Raw genomic sequence first — 12,168 nt, 5'->3', positions numbered from 1 at the left:
AGTACTTATTCCTCTCTCGCATTTATTATTTCTCTGTGTTGACAATGACTCATTAACTGCTCTGTCTTTACTTCAAGCCGATGCGAACAGAAAGGATTCATCACAAGAAAACATAACCGCACAGCACAAAGCACCAATCCTCATTTAACCAGAGCTGCACTAATTGCCTTGTACCTCCGCAAAGTAAATACATTTTTTTATCTGATAGCTGTGTGTTAAAATTGTGATAGTAGTATTTGCATGTAGAAAGCTCAAACTTGGCTCACATCTTGCTGCTTTTTCGGTCCCATCTCAACCAAAGCACCAGAACAATCAGCCTCCTTAGGTTTTCCATTTTAGTTTTTGTAATTCTCTACAGTGTCTAGCCCTGGGAGATGAAAGCGTTACACTGTGGCAAGAACATGCTCAGAAAAAGTTAGCAAAACTGTTAATAAAACTGATATTGGTCAACAAATAACTTTTCTAAATATTAAACTACCATAAATTGTCTGAAATGGTCATGATTTAATTTTTGCCCAGGAGATATACAGGCTGTTATCGATGCAGCCTGCACTGTAAAACTGCAGATTTGAGATCAATACTGTGTTGCGGTTGTCTGGAGAGCTCGCAGAGTCATCAATAATGGATGATCTTTTAGGCTCTGGCTTACAGACAAGCCCAAACCCTCAAAACAAAAAACAAACACTTCAAACAACACTGTCAACTGACTCAACAAATTCCTGGAAAACACTGTCACTCAAACTCAAACACGTGTGAAACCGAGAAAAATTCTGATATTTTTTTATATTCCCTCGTAGCATCATCCACCAACAGAGGGGTGAAGCTTGGAGCCATTTGTTGCACCCGCTGTATAATCAGAGCGCGGCGTACGTATCGGTTGTGTACAGCTGCTGCAGGTGTAGGCATGTCTTTCAGATTGAAAGCAATAACATGGATTGCAGTAAAGATGATCCTGCAAAACTATGAATATCTTTTACCAGATTTGAGTTCAGATGATTCGTATTCTGTGTCGTTTTGTGAGGTACTGAGGAAGCACGAAAGCAGAAAGTCAAAACAATTATTTTCCACTCATCAATCCAAACAAAAGGATATGGAAATGAGTCGGCCACATTGGAATATGAGCACTATTTGTTAACTGGAAAGTGAAATAAAACAAAAGATAGTACAGTGTAATTTAGGGATGTCACAGTATCATCACAACATGGCCAAACAGCAGCAAAATCCATAATTCACTCTCATTACATAACATATGCTCCAATATTGGTATTCCCAGGTCAGGATATGGCATAATTGTATTTGAATTGAGATATTCAGTAATGTCTAATTTCAGTGATATATTTAAGGTTAAGGTTAAATTAAAAAAAGAAAATACACAACACATCTAGGTTCACTTTAGTGTAGATTGAAATACTTGAAAAATCGATTGAAAAATTTTGCTTTTACATTTTTTCCTTTTATTTTGTTCTTTCAATTATACTGTGACTTGAATAATCTTTGCATTTCTAGTCAAATATTCCAGTTGTACTCCTAATACTGAGCTTCCTTTATATTTTATGATGTGAAATAGTCTTGGCTTTATTCACAATCAATAGTCGTGTGAGTTGTTACGTGATGGTTTATGTTTCACTGAACTGAAGCCACAGAAAGTGCTGTAAAAGATGAAACGAAACCACTTGGAACAAAGTAATGCCTGGGAGTATTTGTTACCTTTCAGTACTGTGGCTCCCTCGACGTTACACACAATGCTTTTTTACATCTGTGACGGAACCAAGATTTCAAAAACGTTCAGACTTGGCTGACAGGGTCCCGCTGTGGCCTCCAGGAGAGCAAGAAAATAATATGGCAAGAGTAAAAAATATGAACAGCGCATATTAGAAAAAGACTTACAGGTAGAGTAAAGCATAAATTGTATTGTAGATTCAAGATACAACAATTATAATGCCATAACAACTCAACAAAAAAAGTGCGGGAATGTGTTAAAACTATAGACCTTTAAAAGTGTGTTGTAAATCTGGAATGAAAGGTAAATTACTGACATATAATGCAGTTTCAATAGAGAATTAGATGCATTATATTATCAAATGTGAAAAGTTGATTTTGGCAAATGAAAACCATTCAGATACATGTCAGTGATGTCAGAGCCTGGTTTAAAGACATTTAAAATTGTATTTTACTTTGTTTGTTTATTTAATAGGAGAATACACACACTTCTCATTTTGATAAAAGCAAAATCTTGATTTTTGTTGTTTTTACTTTTACTGGACAATACTACAGAAATGTTGACCCCATAATATTGTTTCATTGTATACAAATATATTACATACAGTACTTTGAGACAAATTACAAATAAGTTTTGAGGCTAGAAAACAGTATTTTTCTATCCACTGTATCGGCAAACAAACAAACTGACATTTTAACCCTGAAAACTCTAAATAGTTGCTTACTTGAATACTTAAACCCAGTAAATTATAGAAAATGAAAGGTCTACTTCATTACGCCTCCATTCAAGACGCATTTTAAAGGGTCTATATGTCAGCAATTGTATTTTGATGCTTAAAGTAGTTATAGGTGTGTCGTTTTCAGTAACAAAAAAGTACAATTTCTACACTTCACTGAGGCTTTGATCGCACCCCGCATGGAACTTGTGTGGCGTGGCGCGTGACCTTCTGTAATGGCGGTTTCCCAGAGTGCACTGCTCGTGTTGTGGAGAACAAACAGAGACGGGGCCGGATCATCCTGAGCACAGGCTGTAATTAAGGTGAAGTCCTGACCACACACACAGCACTTCTCTTTCTCTGTGTGCGAGGAAGGACTACTGCTGTCACTCACCGCACCCTGCTCGGCCTCATGGGTATCCTTTATCTCTGTCTCCGGGGCAACCACATACGACCAAATTCCATCTGCTGACAACCCCTGACAAAACACAGACAACACTGCAGGGAAGCCTCTGCCTGATAGAGCCAGCGTTTTACGGCCTCTATCTGGATGAAATGGCTATTTAAGCACAGGGCAAACCAGGTAATGAGATGATACCGTCTGCTTTACACGCGTGCAGTTCCAGAGAGGAATGGTAAAGGTTTACGTTTTGTTGGAATACAATACATGTAGGAGTAAACAACATCCCTGGCATTTCTATTGCACACACAGAACACACAAAGCATTAGGGCTGCAACGATTTATTGACTAATCATGACTTGAGAAAATAATCATAGTCATTTTTTGATCATCTAAATTGTTATCTGGACTATACCGACTCTAAAGCACAAACCAAAAGACTGTAGAACAACAAAAATGTAGAACAAGAAAAAAACTATTTCAGATTTTCATCTAGAATACACGTTATAAAAGCCTTCGGTCACAGTATTTCTATCTTTGCCTGGTTAAAAAAGTGTTGAAAGAAAATATAAACATTGAATTAGAAATAATTGTTTGACCAGTCGACTAATCAAAAGGATAATTATTGAAATATTTGACTTATAAAATAATTAGTAGTGACAGCCCATACATAACATAATTACATACAAAAATATGATGCACCCGTGAGGTTTATGTACATTGTGTTTGCCAAATATAATTCAATTTAATATTAAAGAACATTTATGTGTCTATGGCAGGGGTGGGCAAACTACGGCCCACGGGCCGGATCCGGCCCGCAGGGCCTTTCAATCCGGCCCGCCAAGTTTGTCCAAGTGATATTAAAAAAATAAAAAATGAATACATATATATATTTTTTCTTTTTTGCCCTCAGGCATCTGTCTGCACGTGTATCCTTAATACATATGATGTAATTAAACAATAGATTCAATAGCCTATATTTGACTTGATTTTTTTTTTTTTTTTCACACCAATGATGGCAGGCCGGCCCTCCGCTACTTGCCTGGAATCGAATATGGCCCTCGGAGGAAAATAATTGCCCACCCCTGGTCTATGGTGACTCACAGCTGACTTATAGATTTGTGGGTCATAATATTTTACTTTTGGAAAGAGAAATAAAAGCAAATATTGATCTGAGTTCTAATAATTAAGTTAATTTTTTATATCTTTAGTCAATATTTGAGATTTTTGTAACGCATTTTGGGTGCTTGGTTTGAATTAAGTCCATGGAAATCACATTTTGGAGGAATATGATATATATATATTATATATATATATATATATATATATATATATATATATATATTCAGAGGTGTCTGACACAAACCATCGCCACAGGACAAATGGTCCAAAACATGGTATAGCATAGTTTGTGTTACATGCCACACAATTCTGTGCTCGCATATTTGGTAACAAACTATTTGAAAAAGGTCCTCTTAAAGGGCTCAAGCTGAGACATGTTTTGACTCAATGACACACAGCAATAATTACAAACCTCAGCGTGTTTGGCTCTCACCTCTTTAAGGATGATGCACTTGAACGAGCTTTTTAGTCACATACTGTAACATTTTCTATTCAAAACCAACAAAGAGTCTCATCAATAACAAGTGAATTATTTTACTTTATTTACAGCGTCGCTAACATATATGCTAGCACAGTTTATATGCTTCTTTTTCATAAGCGCTAACAAGAAGCATACACAAAGGGATTGTGTGGAAAGGCAGTCGGTTTGAAGAGGCAGTGAGTTCAGGGTTTTCGCACATCAGCCTGTAGCAAGAAAACACCGACGCTACTTCTTTATCTTGTCAGCGAGGCGCCACTGATTCGAGATGAGAAGGTGTTCAAAGGGGGAGCATTGCAAGCACCAACTTAACGAGAAACGGTAGATCTCTTTGATGCAACAGTAGGGTGCATTGTGGCACTTTGATTCCATTTGGAGGGAGTGTAACCCGCGGATAGCGCCTTTAGGTAGGGCTCATTCACCTGAGCGCCTGTGATTCTTTCTGTCAGAGGCCCAGCAGGCAGGAGTCACCGCGCCCACCCACCGCCTTAGTCCCACAGCTGCTGCCTCCGACAAGTAACAAGCCCACCGAGACACACGGTGGTCCAGTCACGATAAAACAATGACCAAGATGCAGCATTGTACTAGCCCCGGTGCAATAAAGTAACACGTGTCTATTATTTGACTCTTTACTATTGAAAAAGATCAAAAGCCTTTCGAGTGTTGATATTTTCCACAGGTGACACAATATATTGCAGTGAATATTAGTCATTCCAGCGAGGTTGTTTGCATGCTAATTAGTTTCCTTTTGCTAATAACTTAATGAGAAAATGCAAAGCCGAGAAGAGCATTAGAGTAGAGCTGCAACACACAATTATTTTGCTTTTTGATTCATCTAGCGATTACTCCTTTGATGAATTAATGCGTTGTTTGGATTGCGAAAGATGAATTTAAGATTCTTTCTAAATGCGTCGCTTGAGGACATCTTGATCGAGTATATTTGCAGACAAAATAGACTTTCATCAAAACCACTAAATGCTTATGTTTCCTTTATCCGAGCCACAGAACCTTTTGTCGCAGCACATGGCGTGTTTGGGAGTCCGCGCACACTCTCCAGATGAACATGATTCAATTACTAAATTATTTGATCATCCCAATAATCGATAAACTCATTTTAGCCCCAAAGAAGGATGAAGAGTGCAACTAAAATGCTTGATTAGGTGACAGTTCCGTGTGCGCTTTACTTCTTCACACCGTGTCTATAACTGGTATTAAAAACAACAACAAACAACACCATAAATCCCGGACAATTCAAAAGAAGAATTCACAAAAATAGACGTGCAAAACGTTTGAGTGAAAGAGGTGTGAAGTATATTACTTTTCACACCTTCATCTTGGGTACATGCTTATTAAAATCACATATTTTGCACTATACCATGTGTAAATGGATTATAATAGCATACATACACATAAAAGCACACTAACTGTGGTTCTATACAGATGCAAAATACCATTACATGTTCCCATAATAATGAGAAGTAACAGCACACATTGCTTTCACAGTATGGCACTAGAGAGTTGTGGATACGCGTATTTTTGGGCAAATGCGCAGAGTTCCCAGGACAAACAATATACATTATGCAAATGCAAAATATGCTTTTCACTGAGGAGGGTCTTCCTTTAATGTTGCAGGGTAAAAACATACATACAGTTGTGTCCCCCTTGACTCTAGCACAATTTACAGCAAAAAATGTGATGCTTCTGGGCTTAAAGAACATCTACAACTACGACTTCAGGGGTTTAAGCATCAACAAAGCGAAAGGTGCTGTTCATCCTCGGCTCCAGCCAGTGTGTGTGTGTGTTCAGGGGGAAACATTTCACCCGTCTTGTCCACGACTGGAGAGGTTAGAGGGGGCGCAGGAGTTTTGGAGTTTCTATAGGACTTATGCAATATCATTGACAATATGTATATATATTCACCCTATTTCGGAAGCCCGTCCGAGCAACGACACACTTCTTCCCGTTGTATTAGTTAACATATATGGCTGCCGACCTCAAGAAAAAATAAGTTCTACACGGACTAAAAGGCCGTTTTTCGGGCCGCCCAGGGAATCGTGCAGTGTTGACTTGTTGGTCCCGTGAACATTGGATATTTTACACAAATCAATCTACTTTAAAGCATATTTCATTCTCCATTCAAACCGACGGAATTCCCGCTGGACTGGAAGTGCGATTACAACGGAAGTGGAAAAAGAGGGAAAAGTGGGTCAATAGTCTTGGAGAAAGGTCCCCCAACTTTAATCATTACATTAAAATAGTGTTGTAGATTTAACTAGAGGTGGGCAATATATCGTAATTCAGATTGTGAAGGTTGTTGTGAAGATATTTGAATATTTAGTTTGCCATTTATAGACAAAATGCTACAAAAATAACACATTTAAATGAAAAAGGACAAAATAAGTGCGTATAAGCTGATTTCTGCACTTTTTGGATTCATTTGACAGACATTTAACATTTGTCTGAAAATCAAACCTAAACCAACGCGTCTAAAAACATGTTTTAACACATTTCTGTTGGATTGACATCGTGTGAACATTGTTGTTGTGTGACCCTCCCACTAAAAGGACCGGTCAGTGTGTTCGCCGTGGCAATCCATCTGACTGGCAGGGCAAACTCAGCACAACAAACTCTGTGCGGCGACCAAGACATGTCTGTGGCCCGCCTGAGAGGAGGGAGCAGCTTTTAGGAACACAATGTCTAATCCTTTTATCAAAATCTGCCCACCAAAACACCCCGACCGGCTCGCGCTGCCACATGTGGTGCTGCTGCTGCCAAACAAGCCACATAATTTATTCATAGATTTCATTTTCATTACACGAGTTAAGATTCAGCAAAATGGTCAAAGCAGCGGCCACACTGACGCTAATAGGAATAATATATAATCCCTCAGCGCCGTCACAGTCACAAAAGCAAACGGCACACACTCGCAAACGCACAAACAAGGACATGAAGCTAAACGCTATCTGTGGGAGGACGGGGGGAGGATGGGGGGAGGATGGGGGGAGGATGGGGGGAGGATGGGGGGAGGATGGGGGGAGGATGGGGGAGGTTATGCAAGTGTGTTTACAGGACATTTCCTGTGGCCAAGCCTTGAAAGCATCATCGGTCCCCAGACAAACAAACACTCACAGCCCAATAATCCGGTGTGAAATGTCAGATGACAAAGTGCCCACAGCGTGAGTTGTCAAAAATCACTCATAAATATTAGGGAGGCACCGATACCGATACGGGCATCGAGTATTTCAAAACACATTTAAATAGATTGTTGGTTCAGTTAATACATTTATGAATTTACATTAAATAACTTATTTTCTGTTATTATGTGTACAGAATCTCCAAGACACAGACAATGTCAATTAACAGTCTAAAAAGGTTGAAAAATATATATATTAAAATATTTAATTGGACCAACACACATACACAAAATTACCATACATTAAAAATCGGGTTACAACAACTATATGTATTTATTCTTTGATAGTCGACTAGTTCGTTTTAATTTAGTCTTTAGGACCATGAACAAAATCATTAATATTCAAGAGAAAAGATGCACCAGATTTTTCTACTGCTTCTTTCCATCTGCAGTCCCTGGGCAGGTGATTACACAACTGCAGTAATAAACAAGTACACATTTCATTACAAGTACATTCATTTTTAACATTAGCACTGTAAAATACACTATAAAACATCTCAATTTACAAGAACAAAAATGTAACTTGGCTGATGGCTTTTTTAGGCTGAATGAAGTTATGAATATCTACAGACAATTCCAGACTGTCCAGTGTCTGAGAGTTAAAGAAAAGGCCAATTATGCAAAGGCAGAGGAGCTTTTCGGGCCGGTGCAGCTTCCACTCGCTGTGGATCGTTTGTTCAGAGCAAAGTTGAACATCTTTTTTCAAGGGAGGTGAAGCGGCTTTATTAAGGATTTTGAATAGAGTTCGTAGGTTTCAAAATTAAATAAAATGTAAAAAACTGAGCATTTTGTTTTCACCAAGGTTGTTGCAATGGTGATAACGAAGTGGGTTTTTTGGTCAGTTGCTTGGTTACACAGAGATCTGAGAGATTTTAGCAGGGTCCCTTTGGCCTGAGACCAACTAGTCCGTGATTATGTTTTAAATACATTTTTAACCAAGTAAAGGTTGGAATTTGGTAAATAAAGGCTTCTAGACAATTTACGAATAAAGTCTATTGATATTCATATGAAAATCAGAAATAGTTTATTATTTTTTGACATTTTTATTTAATAATGTCAATGTCTTTGTTAAAGTAATACTAATACTAATACTAATAATACTCGACTAGTCAGGATTAGTCCATTATTAATTGCAGCCCTAAAATAAAAAGGTCTTTCAGTATTAATTTCCATTACAGAAGCGAGACAAACTTAAGCAGTGACATTTAACTCAAAAAAGGTCAAATGTATTCCCTCAAAATCTGAACTCTGCTCCAAACATATCACTTGGATTAGAAATGACAGAGTCTCAGTTAAAATGTGATTAATTACAGAGCTGCAGTCCAGTGTATAGCAGCCTGACCTATCGCTGAGCTGCTGTCAAATGTTAAAGTTGGTTTGAGCGAACTATGTGATCATCGTGGCAAGAAGACAGTCACGGTCTTATCCAGTCTTCTGCACACGAGATAGCGCCTCACCTCTGCCAGCTTTTCCCAGAAGCCACATACAAGTTTTCACCACAGAGGAAGTTGTGGGGCAAAGTTTTTTAATATGAAATTTAGAGCGACATAAATTATTAAAGGTGAAGATTTCCCGTTCAGGCAGTAAATATTTACAGAGTTTACCAGACTATGGGAACATTGATCACATTAGTCATTCATTAACATGGCATTGTTATCCTGCATTGCTCAAATAGTTTAAAACATTCATTTACAAAAATAGCATGAGTTTGACCGAGCGTCGTATGGACACATGCGCCTGAAACCAGAAGATAATATCCTTTTATGTGTAGCTATTTATGTTATTTTATAGTTGTGTTTCAGCAATGAAGTAAAATGGCATTATATCTGATCATTTCACAGGGAAAGGTTCACTTTGTCTTAAATCATGTTCTCATGAATACTACACAACTTCATTTGCACACATTGTTGAAACTGCTGTTTCAGCGTTCAGTGGGGCTATTACAGCTGATGTATTATATGAAAGTCAACCTTGGTTCAATTGCCTTGTTCTAATGCACAGCACAAGTTATAACAAAGAATTATGGTCCACAGCGCCGTTTTTAAACTGGAGAGGATTACTATTTAAAAAGGTCTTTTAAAGGTCGGCCTGCAATGTCGCCACTGATGGCAGGTCATAAAGGGTCATAAACCTTAGAGGGGTCCTAAGTTAAGTGGCATCAATAATTCATGTCTGTGCACCTTCTTAGTGCAGGTCTAAAGCAGGACTTTCAGAGGCGTTCAGTCTGATTATAAGTCTGGTTTAGGATGGAACAATTGTAATTTAGCATATTTATGTTCTAGTTTTACACACTTCTACACGCACACACTTCTCGCCTCGTTCTTCTAAATGTCCAACTCCTTAAATACCAATGAAATACTGAATGTCTATGATATCTAAACTGTTATTACGTGCATATGAAAATAGGCCAATGACTGTCTCACTGGTTTATATGGGTCTTTTCCATAACTCTTGTGTCATGATAAACCATTGAATTTTACAGCCCACCTGAGGTGCTCTGCACTGACGGGGCAGTTTTCAAGAAAAAAGGCTTGTGAAATGGATTTGGCCTTCAGGTGCCCTTTGGAATGGCAGATTCTTTTAAATACAGTGATAAAACATTTCAATCCAAATGCCTGCTGCTCACTTCCCAGTGCTCCTCTTGAAATGAAATTACCCCACAGTAACGACACAGTGAACTGCAGCTGAACGTCTGAATGTCAATGACAAAGACGCTGTAGTCTGAGGAGAGGACGTCACGAGCTACAGGAGAACACTGCACAGTCAGGAGGAAGAGAAATACATCTGCACAGTTCAACTCACACGTTTATATAGCAGTGTTTGTGATGGTTTAGCAGCCATGAGCGCATCGTGTGAGCAAATAGAATATCCCAACAGCATTTGTTGAGGGTAAATAAAGTTACAAATTACTGAATGCACGGAAATACTATGCCACTGATTCACTGTTGTCTGAGCAGGAAGTTGTTTAATCAGTGGAGCTGCCTGAGTTTCACTCTGGAGTGGGTTGAGAGAGCTGACAACTGACACTGTGTGTGATTTAAGACTCACAACTTTAAATTAATCCTCCTCTCTTTCTGATCGCTCATCAAGTCATCAAGTGCAAAAACAACATGCTGTAAATCTGTCTTTGTATTCAGATGCATATTCAGAAGAACAATCAGACTGTTAAAGATCTTCAAAGCTCGTTTTTAATAAACCCCGGAATCAATTTGGCACAAGTCCAGCTGACTAATTAATAAGTCATAAATAATGACTTACAATATTGTGCAGGTTGCGTGCAGATACAGACTATAAGACAGAACATATTGAACCATTGAGCTCGTGGGTCACTTTATGCAAGGGCCATAAATAACTAATTACCACCGGCCCTTGCGCAGACAAACGGAGATAAACGCACTAGAAATATTAACTACACAACTATTTCTACAAGCATCCATTTAGTGCTTTTCATTTGTCTTTTCCCCCCCAGACATGGAGACCTCACGTGTGGTCAGTCCGGTCCAGGAGAGACTGGCATCGGCATCAATTACGAGACGCGCGCGCGGCTTTTTACGTCAACTGCGCAGATTCTTTGCGGCGCGCTCGTCAGACGCGCCGCGCACTTACTTCTCAGCGCGGTGATGAGCATGTTGCCGTCCTTGATCAGATCTTTGATGAACTTATTGGTGCGCTCCAGCTCGATTTCGTGGCACTTGAGTCTTTCTCTGAAGTCCGGGCTGTCCAGAAAGGAGTCGCTAAACTCCAGCGTAGGGAGTCCCATTGTCGCGGAGAAGGACGATGTCTTCAAAGCGGACTCGACATGGAACTGTTTTTTCTTTCTTTCTCTTCACTCAGGAGTGCACAAGCCTCTCCGGGTCCCTAAAAACTTTTTGTTGCTCTTCTCTCTTCATCACTTCCGCCTCAACTTTCCCCCTATGTCTTCACCTCAGAGAGCGCGCGGTGGTCTTCTGACTCCTGCTGGAAACTCAGAGCAAGCTTTGACTTTTTAGGCTATTCATTTCTTGTTTTTTATATACTGTAGATAGATTTTCTACCCAATTCCACAATGTTTTTTTTTTTAAAATAAACAGAGCAAAACAGTCAGAGAGCATAATAGAAAAGCAAAGGTCCCATTTTGTCCAAGGTCTAATGAATTTGTCCGTTTCCAAATTAAGTTTGAATGTCATTTTTTTTTTTTTTTTTTCATTTGTTTGTCATGTCTGCTATTTGTTTTCAATCACTGACTCTGCTATGGCCCAACACAACTCTGCAAAGTGTTGTGTTGTTTAGTTTTTGTTTTATTTTATTTAAACTACAGAGGGAAACCTGTGCAAAAAGCTCAGAGTGCACAGTAAAATATGAAAAACAATCATAAGCAAATAAAAGACATGTTACAAAAAAACTGGGCCTAGTTAGTTTGAAAATAATACAATATACCTTAACCTTTTTTATTGTTTTATTTTATTTATTATTTGGATCCCCTATTCTTCCTGTTTTGGAAAATATTTGTTCTTATAAAAAGAGCATGTTTTACAGCACGACATGCACGTTTTTACACAGT

At 38.7% G+C, this 12,168-nt stretch overlaps 1 protein-coding gene across 2 annotated transcripts in view; it reads right to left on the bottom strand.

The window, feature by feature from the left end:
* arhgap42b (Rho GTPase activating protein 42b) overlaps positions 1-11,420 on the bottom strand; it is a 92,150-nt gene extending 80,730 nt beyond the window's left edge. For both annotated transcript variants that reach the window (XM_072453029.1, XM_072453030.1), the window contains exon 1: positions 11,235-11,420. In XM_072453029.1, coding sequence (XP_072309130.1) covers positions 11,235-11,388 — 154 coding nt within the window. In that variant the 5' untranslated portion in view covers positions 11,389-11,420. The remainder of the gene's footprint in view (positions 1-11,234) is intronic.
* Between the last annotated feature and the right edge of the window lie 748 nt (positions 11,421-12,168).

The sequence above is a fragment of the Eucyclogobius newberryi genome, unplaced genomic scaffold, assembly GCF_026437365.1.
Source record: "Eucyclogobius newberryi isolate DKJ021-1_F unplaced genomic scaffold, fEucNew1.0.hap1 SCAF_10, whole genome shotgun sequence".
Lineage (NCBI taxonomy): Eukaryota > Metazoa > Chordata > Actinopteri > Gobiiformes > Gobiidae > Eucyclogobius > Eucyclogobius newberryi.
Note: the sequence above shows the minus strand (reverse complement) of the source record. Positions and strands in the feature narration are given on the sequence as shown.